At 35.2% G+C, this 15,408-nt stretch overlaps 1 protein-coding gene across 2 annotated transcripts in view; it reads right to left on the bottom strand.

Moving 5' to 3' along the window:
• The window catches only part of LOC145283743 (cytochrome P450 2B1-like), a 369,384-nt gene that overhangs the window by 211,639 nt on the left and 142,337 nt on the right, over positions 1-15,408 (bottom strand). For both annotated transcript variants that reach the window (XM_080132805.1, XM_080132807.1), the window contains exon 2: positions 5,340-5,410. In XM_080132805.1, the coding sequence (XP_079988931.1) occupies positions 5,340-5,407 (68 nt within the window). In that variant the 5' untranslated portion in view covers positions 5,408-5,410. The remainder of the gene's footprint in view (positions 1-5,339; positions 5,411-15,408) is intronic.

The raw sequence follows: 15,408 nt of genomic DNA, 5'->3' as shown, positions 1-15,408 counted from the left end.
TAACATTTAATTTATTATTGTATGAAAAAATTATTATATAAAAATATATTTATTATTGTATGAAAACAATTATTATGTATAAATATATCATTGTTGTATGAAAAAATAATTACATATAAATATATTTATTATTGTATAAAAAATAATAAGGTCTAAATATATTTATTATTGCATGGAAAAAATAATTACGCATAAATATATTTATTACTGTATAAAAATAATAAGGTCTAAAGATATTTATTATTGTACTAGCGGGGGTACCCGGCGTTGCCCGAGTGTTTGTTTCCGGGACAGGGGGGGTAAAAAATGTTATGGTAGGTAAGTAGGAAGGATCAAACCCGGAGTCATGAGTAAAAGTAGGAAAATAAAGTGTGAAAAAAAAAACCCCATCTGCAACGTTAACAGTTCGGCCACCAAGAAAAGTCCATTCCAGTTGTTTAGGAAAAAAAAAAAAAAAAACGACTACGGTAGGTCGGCGCGAACGTGAAAATATAATGTGAATTGTCCAACACGCTAACCACTACGCCACAGAGCACTGCAGCTTAGTTTAGTGATTTTAAATAACTTCACATGAAAGAACTACGATTTTGGCCGTGACTTCTCAGCAGAAAAAGTATAGAAATCTAAGATTATCAAGGAATTTGAGAAATAATAAGCCTATAACACACCTCAGATATTGTTCTGTCGTTTGTGCATATTATATTATATCTCTTTTCCAATCTCTTTCAATGGAAAGTTGCTTTTTTCCCAAATGGGGACAGCCGAAAACCTATTTGTTTTCTTCTTCCTTACCGGTCTTAATTTTGTATCTCTTACAGAGTCCCCCCCCCCAAAGTATCCTTTCTTTGAGGAGAATCTTCTGGAACAAATAGTTAACTTGCTCAAGTTAATAAATTGTATTAGCTGACAGTCGAAGTGTTTTCACGCCATACTGATAGAGCCGAAATAGCTTAAAGATTTCATAAAGAAAAAAATGGGTCGGAACTTTTTTCTTCGCTCGTCTTTCGTCGCCCACGCAGTCAACAGTTTTCTTCTTATTTTTCTTCTTCTTCTTCTTCATCTTCTTTTTCTCCTTCACAAAATTACAATTACGTTCTATCGCTATCGAAAAAAAAAACTGTCCTTATGTGCAGTCACTTTTAATCCCGACGGTACCACAATTTGCATATCTCTCTTTTCTTTGTACTGGACGGATTCCGTGTTCGAATGGGAGCAATTCTTTTGTGAATCCTATTTTTTTCAACTCTGGAGAACCAACGGATTATTGTTCGGTTCTGCTACAATTTTATTAGGCTTTCTAACTCTAATAGTATTAAAGTCTGAAAAGAGATTCAGATGGAGACCTGAAAAAAAAACCCAAACTGTCTTTTCGGTGGTAAATTCGGAATCTGGTTAAATTTGGATTCTTTCCTCAAACACCGATTCTTCCCCTCCTTCTTCCCCCTTGTTTTTCTTGATCGAGCTGCTATGGAGCAACAAAGAAGACGGTGAGTCACAGACAACCCAGTCAAACTAGAAGGTGGCAACGAGGATGACACACAAAGCAACGCCAGAGCAGGGTAAAATGCGCAGACCCCCACCTTCACTCCGCACCGTTTAATGGTTGAGAGGTTTAAGAAAAATAACATTCTCAAACTTTACCACCCACAAAAGAAAAAAAAAACAAAAACACTCTTGAACAAAGAAAATTTTTAAAGGATCCAAATTTAACTAATGGGTTATTTAATTTTAAACAATTAATTATAAATTTGAAAACAGCTTATTTCTATAGAAGAATTTAATTACGGATTTTAAATCGTGAGGTCGAGCAGGAATGTATGAACTATTTCACAAATTCACAATAACCATGTAAGATTCACTCCGAATGTAGGGGAGGATGAACATAGGTATTCTTTTGCTTAAGGAAACCACCAGAGGCATCAATCTAACAGAAACCGAGAAATATTTCCTGCACGAACTGAACATGAAAAATAGTCACAAAGGTTTGTCAAGCTTCACATATCAAGTTTGTAAAATCTTTGAAACAGATCCAAGCATCTGGCGCTCAAAAACCCAATCGAACATCTCCATCAAGGAGAGATCCAATCCTTCAAGTTCCAGCGTCAGGGACCGAACCTGACAAATTCTATTTTTAAAAAATAGCAATTTTTTTCCAGGAATAGAATCTCAAAGTAAAATAATTTGAGCTATAAATGCCTTAGCAACGTTACAGAATGTAAAGTTGAAGCACACTCTTAAAAATCCACAACGCATGAAAATGCTTTAATTATTGAAGTTAACTTCAGTGCAGAAAAGGTTATCTCTAATTGAGAAGCCTCAGAATCATGCCAACAAAATTTTGCAGAAGACTTTGGCAGAACATAACCTGCACTCTCGCAGATTTTCTGAGGGGCTGAACTACACAATGTAGTCAGCAAATACTTCAGACTTCACCAACAGGCAACACTCTACTGCAAATGACCAGTTGAGCTTACTCAACTCTTGCCAGAATACGAGGGGCGTACAATAAGTAATGCCCCTAACCCACTTCCAGTTGTCTGATCTAGCTGAAATTTTACATGTGCAATGATTTATATCTCTACGGGTTATGTGGCAAATTACAGCTCTGAACTAGTTGTGGTTTCTGTTTTACAGGTGTTTGAACTGAGTCAGGTGTGAAATGGAGCCTGTTAAATGTCGAGCAGTGATCCGGTTTTTGTATTTGAAAGGACGCACACCACAGGAGACAAGAAACTTATGGTGATAACGCCCCATCATATGACCTTTTAAAACGCTGGCATCGTGAATTCAAACATGGCCGGAAGTCTGTGGAAACAGCTCCCAGACCTAGTCGCCCCCCCTTCTGCTATTGATGAGGCATTTGTCCGTCAAGTTGAGGCTGCCATTTTGGAAGATTGACGCATTACTATTCGCCAAATAGCCCAAGATGTCAAGATTAGTACAGGATCTGTGGAAACTATCATTCATGGCAATTTGCATATGCATAAGGTGTCTGCCAGATGGATTCCCAGGTTGTTCACACCATTCCAGAAGCGAGTATGTGTTAAGTGTTCGAGGATGAATTTGGAGATGTGCCAAGAAGATGAGTCAAAGTTTTTCAAAAGACTGATTACACAGGATGAAACCTGGGTCCATCACTATGATCCAGACAGTAAAGCCCAGTCAATGCAGTGGAAGCACTTGGACTCACCACCTCCAAAGAAAGCAAGGATGCAGCCCTCCGCTGGCAATGTCATGCTCACAGTCTTCTGGGACCAGGATGGAGTAGTGATGACAGGTTTACTGACAAAGGTTACCACAATTACAGGAGCCTATTATGCTTCACTTTTGAGGAAATTAAGGGAAGCTATCAAAATCAAGCAAGATCATCAAAGGTACCCTCCTCCTGCAGGACAACACTCCGGTCCACAACTCAGAAGCATGAGCATGTGGTTATGAAATCCGCCTCCATCCTCCCTACTCTCCTGAACTTGCATCCTCTGACTTTCACCTCTTCCCAGTTGTTTTTGAAAGGACAGCGTTTCCCAGATGATGCAGCCTTGATTTCTGAAGTCACATGGTGGTTGGAGGGCCAATCTGGGGTGTTCTACAAAAACGGTTTCCAGAGCTGCATCAAACGATGGGAAAAATGCATAACTCTGGGATGGTTCCTATGTAGAGAAAGACTAATAACTGTGCCAAGTTTCGTTGCTCTACTGCTATGGAAAGTGGGTTAGGGGCAGTACTTATTGCATGCCCCTCGTTATCTCTACTTGACTCCAACAAGGAACAAAGGAAATATAAGACCCGAAGTCCTTAACACTTTGGAGAGACCTTCTCTCGTAGGGTGCATACTCACACCGAATACAGTACCCAAAGCAAGTCCTTCAAAACTGCCAAAGTTACTGAGTTCAACAAGTACCTTTCATTGGAAGGAGTTCCGACAGGCCAAACTTATGTCCTTCTTCCACTGATCTCTATCGGAGCTATGTGATCTGTGCAATAAGTTCATATCTGGCCCGAAACTACCAACATTTTGATAATCTTGATATATCAGTGGTAAGGTACCCTTTTAAATTAACATACACATCGACGCATATAGAGAAAAGGGCTTTGTCATCTTTGGCAACTGCTCAAATTCAAACAGCCTGCCTGACTATCAGTGGACTACTTCAAAAACTAAAACTGGTCATGATGCCCCTATCTAACTCCTATCTGAATCCTCTCATGAATTCTATAAAATTCCAGGTGTCCACACTCAACAGGTTAAAGACAAAACTGGAGACGCATAGAACACTTTTTCCAAATCTCAGATTCTTCCTCGCAATATCACCGGTAAGTTGCTAGCCAGAAAAATTAAATTTCGTGTATAAAATAAATTAGATATGAACAAATGTACAACTTGTGAAAAAGAAAAGGAAAAAAAAACAGTTCCACATAAATGATGTTTCGGGTATTGAAGACGATGAAATAAATTACGACTGTAGCCATAACTTGTAAATTTACTGGCGTCATAAGGAACCAAATAAGAAAGAAAATGTTTCTGTTGTTAAATAATACAGTATAACTCCTATAATTTGCGTCTTCTTGTCATGGTAGTTGATCAAGTGATTTAATTATTAATATAAACACCAACAATTTGAAATAGTCACATTGACACACGCGGTTTTCATTAAATCACCAAACTTTAATGACATAAAGTTTGTTCAGTACGAGATGGCTGACTATTTGGGAATACCAGGTACTGTATGGATAACTCGATGTCCAGGGCGATCATCTGAAAAAAAAAATCAGATTAACATTTTAATTTATATAAGTTGGACAACGTGATTTTCTAAGGAAGCATTAATTGGCTTATCTTCTGGCCAATCCACAAGATCCTAAAAGAGCAAAGAAAGACCAATCAATTAGTGTGATATAAATTCCAATGCCGTCATCATGTGCTTGCAATAATACAGATCTAATAATATTTGGTTCACATTGACTTTAGAGACATGCTAAAAAATGCTGCTCAGCTCTATTTCAAAACACCTTATTACATTTGAACCAGAAATATGAAGAAGGCGGTGCTGCAAGACGGTGTCCTTGGATTCCAAATCATATAGCAAGGGTTGTTAGGCACCCAATTGCAATGTTACACACGTTTACACATGGTACCCACACGTTGCATGCAGTCTACGTCGCAAGGAACATAGAAAAAGTAATGACTTGACTCCATTTTTGTAGCAACGACATTTATTTACCTAATCTCCTGTCATGCGTAACTTCTTGTTATAGCTGTGACACCACACACACTCTAACATAATCATCCTCTCTAATCTGCGCTCTTTTTCTTTTTTATAGTATTTCTTTTGCCTTACCGTGGCGTCATTTTGTACACGGCTGGGAATTTCCATACGCGCGTCCGAACTCCGTTACATGCTTTCATATTCTGAAAAAAATATTCACAAGAATTTAATCCCTGCTCCGAGGTAAATAAAAAACAAATAAAGAAAATTAAAAAAAAAACCCTAAAAAGTCCGCAATAAAACAAGAATACATATAAAAGCATTTTTTCATTTTTACAAAAAGGGAGTTCCAACGTATTTCTCTAAATATTTAAAGACAACGTTTTAATACATTGAAAATGGGGGAAAACAGTTTACTGTTTCAATAGTGAGAATGTAGATGTTTTAATTGCCTGAATCAGTGCCGAAGTATTTCAGCTTTGTTGTCGAAAATTAAAGTTGGATGTCTTCAAGTCTAACGTAAACGTAATTAAAGTTGGATGTCTTCAAGTCCAACGTAAACAGATTCCTGATGAACCGCCCCCTTAAGTAGACACTTTAAATATCCACACTAACGTACTGTACTTACAATAACCCTTATCTCTGAGTGGCTTACGGACCTTGATAAGTGGTTACCACCTTGTAAAAAAAAAAGTTTTAAATGTTTGATGTTTGCTGGTATGCGTTTTTAAATTCATCAAAATGAAACGGGGTATTTTTATTTTAGCAATAAAATCATTTTATTACTATAGAATATCTTCGTGACAGATATATTATACTGTTCATTGTATGCCCAGGTTAGTTTGTTACTTTTTTGCCATTGGATTTTTTCTTATGCATTTTTTCTCATTTTCTTCTACAACCTTCAAATATGAATCATATAAATATATTTCCACGCTGACTGGCAAAATAGTGTTTTTAAACTTCCTCCCCGAAATTTTTAAAACTAGTTAGCATAACCTCTTACCTAGTCCTACAAGTTATGTCTGTTAATTGCTCGGTTCCATTTAACGAGATTATTCGAAGCAAAACTAGTTAATCTTAACTGTTCAGCCACTTTTGACAAGATTACCCAAGACAATTACGGTCGATTTTCTCTCTTAACGGCTCAGCCCCGTTTTGGTGAGATTACATAAGACTGTTAACACCTGGCCTCATTATCGGTGCCCTCGATTTACTCGGATTCCAACTTATTACGCATCAATTATTGCAATTTACTCGTTTTGTCACAATACAGGTTGACTTTATCATTTTTTTGTTATCTTCAATGGCACTTCTATCTATCACAAGCACTGTTTATTCACTTATTGCTTCTAATTTCCGTTATTTTCTAAACTATTTTTGTTCACAACCTGAACCATCAAAAGTTCAGCCACTAACTTCTGGTGGCTAAGTTACATTCTAAACCTGGGGAAAGTTGATTTGTTGTCTGAATTTTTTCGTCACCTTTAAAACTGTTTCCACAGACAAATATTTCGTAATCTACATCCTCTATTTATGAATTAGAGGATTTTAAGTACTTCGAATGCTTAGTAGACACTTACCTTTCTACCACAACAGTAATAAAGAGTTCGAGTTTTAGAAACATCGGATAATTTTCCGTTCACGTCACTGCCTTACTTGACCGCCAAGCACTTTTGCTTACTATTAATTTTAAAACTAAAAATGACTTTAAATTCTGTGTTCGGTATTAGATTTATAAGAATCCAAGTAAGAAAATACCGAAAAATCAAAGCACCAGACACAGTTAAAAACCTTACAGATAAAAAATAAACAATTATTTATAAGTCACTCAACATAGCTCTTGCTAAGAATTCAACACGTCTTTTTTGTTATTTATTTACCGTAAAATAAAAACTGAATACATTTAGTTTTCTCAGCCGAGAGTCGCTCCTTGAACAACCCAAATACCAATTTACAAGTCAAATGTGTTCATTTCTACATATTTAATTCTAACTTCTTACTCAACAACTAATAAACAACTTGCTTTGTTAACTGAGCATAGAAGTTTAACCCCTATTATATTAAATAACCGATTCATAATGCTAGAACTTCTTGTGTAACATTAAAGATATTATTCACGTTAACCTAAGGTCCCCATAAAACACCCTTTAGCAACTAAAAATAACCGACTAAAATATGAAAAGAAATTCGACAATAAAAAAAAAATGGTTCAATAAGAACTTGTTTACATTGCACTTGAACACGACGATATTGCAGTCAGCTGGAAAGCAGACTAGCGGAACAAAGTTCCACCCACAGACGGGCAGTTCTTGGAAAGAGGCTTTGTTCATGGAATCCATGTTTAGGTTCAGGTACCGATAGAGAGAAAAAGTGTGTTAATCAACATCTGACTAGCAGAATTAAAACAATTCAAATCATAACTAGGCTGTGCTAGGTTATCTCCCCTAAGCCATTCTGGCTGTCGTTGTCCTCCTACATACACCGACTGGTATTTATTTTTTTTTTGTACATAGGCATCACCACTTATCAAGGCCAAGAGGCCATTCGAGGACAAGGGTTAAAGAGTGTACAGTAGAAATTGGACAATATAGTAATCGTTAGTAATGGAGATTCGGTAAATTTGCTAACTTATATGGAACGGCTCATCAAAAACTTGTTTACGTTAGACTTGAAGACAACCATATTGTAGTCAGCTGGAAAGCAGGAAAACGGAAGACAATTCCATAGGCGTGCAGTTCTAAGAAAGAAGCTTTGCTCAAGGAATCTACGTTTAGGTTTAGGCACAGATAAAGGGTATTCCCAACTGGTCACCCATCTGGTATTGACCAAGCTCAACGTCGCTTAACTGTGGTAGTCTTACAAGATCTGGTGCCTCAGCATGGATATGTTGTAGATAAACACCATTTTTTGTTTGTTTTGTTTTTTCTTTCTTAATCACTTTTTTTTTACAAAGGAATCACCATTTATCAAGGCCCGGAGGTCACTCGAGGATAAGGGTTAATATGTATACATTAGTCAATGTGATTATAGCGTTTTAACATAGGTAGTGTGATTTTTCTAAGTTGGATAACATAGGGGGACGTTTCATCAAGCACTTTTTTACATTGGACTTGAAGACAATCAGATTGTAGTCAGCTGGGAAGCAGGCCAGTGGAAGAGAGTTCCACGAGCTATGAAAGAACTCGAGTTTAACTAAAAGATATCTGGCGAAAGAGTTGTTAATGATATACGAAAGAAATTTACTTCATATTGGTATGGGTGCATGGAATTTAGGAAGACTTACTTTTACTAGCAAATATGTGGTCCCTCCGGTCGCATATATTTTGTGAGTTTAGGAGGATGCTATCATGGTGAGTGAATATATACTAAAGGAGGAAATAATGGCTGAGAACATTGTATCATGACGAAAGAACACAAAAAAAATGAAAAGGTAAATTAATGTCTGATAAGATGGCAACAGAACAGATACAACACTACTCCCCCCCCCAAAAAAAAAGAAGAGTCTCATGAGAAACGAATATATACTATATTTGCAGGTTGCACGGCGTCGCTCGGTTGTAAAATACGCATAAATATTTAAATACATGGATGAGCGGTAAGGGGTTTAGGCTCATTACCGTGGGGCCCCGATTTCGAATCTCGCTAGATTCAGCCACTCTGATGAGTCGTAGACGTGCGAAACATGTATCAGTGGATAATTATATTTTAAAAATAATATATATGTCGCTCCCCATGTGGGGGTACTAAATTGGGTAAAGGGAAAATTATTCCCGACTCGCATTTAGGTAAAAACATACTTTAGTAAATAATTGAATTCTTTCAAAACATATCACAAAAACAAAAAAAAAAAACATCGAAGTAAATCGCGATATACCCAAACAGTCGTGCGAGATGGATGAGCGGTAAGGAGTTTAGGCTCATTACTGTGGGGTCCCGATTTCGAATCTCACTAGATTCAGCCATTCTGATGAGTCGTAGACGATGAAACATGTGTCGGTGTATAATTATATTTTAAAAAAAAAATATATATATATATATATATATATATATATAAATATATATGAGACATGTGCATGCGAGTATTGTTTTTTTTTCTAAACAGTTCACTTCTTGTAGGTAAAAAAAATATATATATATACAAGCTGAGATTGAAACCAAAAGCTAAAGACAGTAGGTCAAGTACGATAACGATTAAGCCAGCTTGACACGTTATTTACAAAGTGTTGTCAAACCTACTTATTCTTAACACAAATAATCTGCCATCTGAACGATTCACGCATGCACATTCGTGAAACAGTTAGCAAACAGATAAAAATCTTATAACCATCACGTACCAATTTTTTTATTTTGACCCCTTAGCAGCCCTTTTTTTCGGATGAAAACTGATTAAAAAGTTTTCTACATGTCTGAATACCCTATATACCAAGTTTCGAGTGTGTGGATCAAACATTCGTTGAGCATATACGTTGAGAATTGTTCTCTCTCTCTCTCTCACACACACACACACACACACACACACACACATTCTTACTTTTACAGATATACTAGAAGACCGGCGCAACGTTTCCCGGTCGTAAAATACGCATAAATATTGTATTTTAATCAATGCAGATTTCTTATTTATTAGAAACAGAAATGCCGTAGGTATTAAACGTAACATCAAATTCCTTTAAAAAGTTAAATAATAAAACAAAAAAAACAAACGAGAAGAAACTGAACTACGTGCATACGAATCTCATTTTTTTTTCCAAAGTTCACTTCCTGTAAGAAAAAAACAATACTTGAGCTGAGATCGAAGCCAAAACCTAAAGACTGTGAGTCAAGTACGATAACCATTAGGCCAGCGTGACAGGCTATTTAAAAAGGTGTGTTAAAACCAACTTATACTTAATATAATGTGAACAAATCACGCATGTGCAATCGTGAAACAGTTAGCAAACAGAGACAAACCTGACGGCTCCCACGTACCAATTTTGACCCCATAGAAGCCATTTGTTTTCGGATGAAAAAAGATTAAAAAGATTTCCACATGTCTGAATACCCTATATATCAAATTCCAAGTCTCTAGATCAAACATTTGTTGAGTATATAGGTTGTGAATTGTCCTCACACACACACACACACACACACACACACACACATATTTACACTTTTGTATACATACTAGACAATATACCTGGCATTGCCCGGTATTAAAAAAAAAATGAAGTAAAATGAAGCGGAAAGAAACTGAAACATGTGCTTGCGAGTATTATGTTTTTTTTCTAAACAGTTCACTTCCGGTAACTAAAAAAAATACTCGAGCTGAGATCAAAATCAAAACCTAAAGACAGTAAGTCAAGTACGATAACCATTAAGCTTGCTTAACATGACTTTTAAGAGCGTTTTAAAGCCAATTCATACTTAGCATGCTTAAAGCTGTAATGTCTCACGACCGCGCATGCGCAGTCGTGACACAGTTGAAAATAGGTAAAATTCCGGTGGCCATCCCACGTACCAATTTTTCAATTTTGACCCCTTTAGATGCCCCTTTTTTTCCGGATGAAACCCGATTAAAAAGTTTTCCACGTGTCTGAATACCCTATATACCAAGTTTCAAGTTTGTAGACTTAAAAATTTGTTGAGTATATAGGTTGAGAATTGTCCTCACATGTACACACACTTTTTCACTTTTATAGATATATAGATAAATATAAATTGTTCTCCCCCACCCGTACAAAAGTAAAGAGAAAAGGTCATGCAATATTCTATATTACCTTCCAAAGTAGGAGATAAAGCCTAGGAGAATTCACTATCCCCAGAGGATGTGGTAATGCCTGAGAGGATAGTATTATGACAATAGAACAAATACTATGCCACCTCTCCAAAATAGAGGAGGTAATACTTGGGAGGACCACGCCCATAAATGGATAAGGTAATTCCTGTAAGTATGGTACAATAGCAACAGAAGACTACTAAAAGGAAATGTTCTCATCACAATAAAACTGATACTATATCACTTCCCTCCTCTAAAGGAGAATATAATACTTGTGAGGATTATTGCATATATATAAGAAAAATATGACAATACAAATTATAAATGTATATTATAGAATATTAATTCATTAGAAACTGTTTAAAAATAAATATGTAAATTAGGAATATCTAAGGCTGTCTGTATATGATTGCATATACTATATATACACTCGTGAGCAAAATAAAGTGGGCCAAACAAATTTTATGCATTTTATTGCACTAAAAGCTATATTGAACAAAGAACAATTGAACAAGAAACCTTAAACGAGACTAATAACACAGAACAAGACATTTACTTCAATAAATGCTTATGATGGAATCGCATTCCCTTTTGATTTCTTTAAAAGATCAATCCTTTTAGACATGCTCTCAACCAAAGTGGAACACTGTGAAGAGGAGATGCTATTCCATTTGCTTTGCACAGCTTCCTACAGTTTGTCATTGTTCTCAAAAGTTCTTCCAGCCAATGCACGAGATATTATGAACCAAATAAAATTATTACACGCGCGATTAAAAATAAAGTCACGAAGAAAGTAAAAGAAAACTCTTTAAGGGAGCAATCATTAAATAAAAACACCATTTGTGCAGGGTCCACGTTCCCCGCGAATTACCGAAAAATTAATTTAGTTTTAAGACATTTTTTGCTTACGAAACAACACTTCTGCAGTATGCGCACCGCGGTCACTTTTTCTTGGTGTGTTTCACTAAACTATCGCCATGTGGCGCGTGTCTGTCAGAAAACATTTAAATTATTAATTTTTTGTTGACCCTTCAGAGTTCCTTTAATTGAAAAAGATGTTTTATTTAAATTATTTATTTGTTCCCCCCCAAAAAAAGAAGCTATTTTACTTTATAAAAATCTTATGTATTTTTATTACAAAATTGTTTTATTAAATTATATTTCTTTACGCAGACTTTTAAATGTTTTTACAATTATATATTGATACATTTTTATTCAATAAATGTTTTGGTTTTCAAATATTTTTCTGTTCGGAAAAAAAAACAAACTTGTTTGTTACTTATTTGCCCCGTTATTTGACCAAGAAGAAATTGGAGTTATCGCCCCCTAACAATAGCCGCCGTCCGCATACTGCACAAGTGCCCCCGAAATTATTTTTAAACTATACCCTCCCGTCCCAATGTTAAGAATGGCTTTCGAAATAATAACGTTATTATTTCAGCGCGGTACTAAAATTACATAAGACTTTTTTGTTGCTTTGTAATAACACAAAAATTATTTAAACTGAATTAATTCTTCTAAATAAAATAATTGCTTTCTTTGATAATACGTGTTTTCTTTCTTTTATTTTTGTTTCGTAATGATGCATTAAAACTAAAGTATTTTTTTAAAATGAATATTTGGTTTCGTTTTTCGTGTCTTGACTGTGATAAGTTTATTTTTTTAAAGCAAGAGTTAAAAATATTTTTTTTTAATATTATGGGGGTGCATAGTCTCTTTTAAAAACAATATCTCCTTCAAGAACGGTAATAAAATGTGTTTTCAATCGATATTTATTAAATAGGGGACCAGTTTTCCAACCTAGCAAAAAGGGGGGAGTTTTCTGGGTTCGGGTTTTCCGGGTACGGGTTTTCCGGGTACGAGTTTTCCTGGGACGAGTTTTCCGGACACCCACAAAAAGTGTTAAAACTAGAGTTTTTTTTTGTTTTGTTTCTATTTTTTTTAATTAAATATTTGGTTTCGTTTTTCGTGTATTGACTTCGTGATTAAGTTTATTTTTTTAAGCAAGAGTTAAAAATACTTTTTTTTTTTTTTTTTTTAAATATTATGGGGGTGCATAGTCTCTTTTAAAAACAATATCTCCTTCAAGAATGGTCATAAAATGTGTTTTCAATCGCTATTTATTCAATAAGGGACCAGTTTTTCTACCTCGCAAAAAGGGGGGGGTCCGGGTACGAGTTTTCCGGGTACGGGTTTTCCGGAGACGAGTTTTCCCGGGACTAGTAAGAAAGCCTTTTACTCCAATAGTTTCTTCCCCAGAACTGCAAGTCTTTGGAACTCCCTTCCGGGATTCTGCTTTCCCAACTGTACTGATATGCAGAAGTTCAAGTGTAATGTGAACAAACATCTTTCTACTCATTTCCCTTCGTAATGCCCCCGCAAATTATGTCCCCGATAGTATCCCCCTACTTCAAAGTGGCACTGTGCCTTGTTTGGGGTGAAAATTGAATTAAAAAAAAAATGTATAAATAGTAACTGTATTGTATCTACATTTTGTTATTGGGAAAATGGTATTTTCTACTGGAGAGCCACGTATTTTACAGGTGTCCTGTTTTTAAATCTCCGAAACATGGTAGGCAGCTAATGATGCCAGTTTTTCTATTTAACAAATGTAATTAAGATTTTTTTTCTTTTTTTTTTATCCTTATACAATTGAATTTTTTTTTTTTTTTTTTTTTTTTGTAATTGTAAACTTTTTTAGAAGTCGGCTTATGCTTAGTCTGCGATAAGTTTTAAATATACTTGTTTTTCCGGGAATTTAAACTGCATTATTTATTTTTATTCTTACATTTTTTTTATTTTTCTTATAGGTTCTATTGTATATATACTAGCAGCGAGACACGACGTTGCCCGAGATTTAATGACGGTTAACGAATATTTCACACTCCCATATTATTATTGTCATCGAAATCGTGGAAAACGCCTGTTTTTCAATCAAATCAATTGCCTGCTCTAGTTGAGGATGCACCGAAAGGAAGCTTCATAGGCCTCCTCGAAGTGACATATACCACAATACATTGTAGTCAATATTGCACTGTAGAAAACCTACTGTTGATTTTATAAAATTATTTTTTTATATGAAATGTCTTGAATGAAAGTTTAAAATAAAAACAAGTCAAATATTATGCTCCAATTGTCCTCTAAACAGAAACATTAATTTCAAGCGCGTTCCTGTCATATCAAAGATCGTACTGTTGATTTTAAATGTCGGGCGTTTCAGCTTGTATGGTAATAAAACGTCTCAAATTCGCTTGTGATGCTAAGCTGTGTAAGGTGTTAACTTTAGTCAAAATCGACTGTTCATTCTTTTATCGGATTATTTTGATTATCGGTACTTATCAAATACATCCCGATACAAAAGCTATCTAAGAACACTGCCAGGCACATAAAGTACCTCGGTGTTAAATTTCATGAAAGTCAGCCCAGCTGTTTTGAATCCATCATTAATAAAAACCTGAAGTGCTTAATACTGTTGTAGAGTCTGAGGAAGCTACATGATGGCAAAAAAAAAACGGTCGTGTAGCCGAAACAATAATGTAACTTAACAGAAAAATACGGTAATAAAAAATAAAACGTATATATATATATATATATATATATATATATATATATATATATATATATATATATATATATATAAGTGTTGGAACGATTAATCGGAATCGGAATTGGAAAAATCGGAACTTTTTGGGGTATCGGAATCGGTATTGGAATCGGAAAAATTATAGTCTAATTTCCGATTCCAAGCTGATTCTTTAAAATGTTTAAATAAAAAATGAAACGAGCACATTTTTTTTTTAATTAGAAGTTGTTCCTTTACAACATAAGACTGAGAAGGGTCACAGAATGGGTTATAAATCTCATTTACAGATTTAACTTTGATTAGCAGAGTTTAATTTATTTTATTTATTGGTCATTTATTGAGAAATAACTTGCCTATTGCCTTTGTAATCGTCTTGCATCTATTCGCTAAAATGTCTATGTGCCCTCATCTGAGGGAGTTCATATGATTATTAAAAAGTTTTAAATGCTCTGGGCGAGGGCTATATTTCGTTGGCGCCAGCTGTACATTGGGGTGTCTGTTATCGGCTTCTTCTGAAATAATTAAAGATTTATGGCACCTCTTTGGACACAAGGAAATCCTTCCGGCTGTGGCAATTGTTATTCCAAGTATATTTGAAAACCCATTCCCAGATATAGACTTTCCAAATCTAATTTAATTTGTTTTTATTAGTTAGTAAATATTCTAGAGTTCACTTGCCTATTCAGTATCACAGAGTTTAAAAAGCTTTTCGCACCTATTTGATAAATGGCCATATGGCGTCTATTAGAGACTTCACTCTTTAATATCAAAGATTAAACATGCTTGAAATTTGTTTTCTGGCGTTGGTTTTGTCTGATCACCACATTCTTTAAAAAAAATTGCATGTTTGCTTATATTTT

Source organism: Euprymna scolopes, chromosome 8 (assembly GCF_053919585.1).
Source record: "Euprymna scolopes isolate OS-2025 chromosome 8, ASM5391958v1, whole genome shotgun sequence".
In the NCBI taxonomy this organism is placed as follows: Eukaryota; Metazoa; Mollusca; class Cephalopoda; order Sepiida; family Sepiolidae; genus Euprymna; species Euprymna scolopes.
Note: the sequence above shows the minus strand (reverse complement) of the source record. Positions and strands in the feature narration are given on the sequence as shown.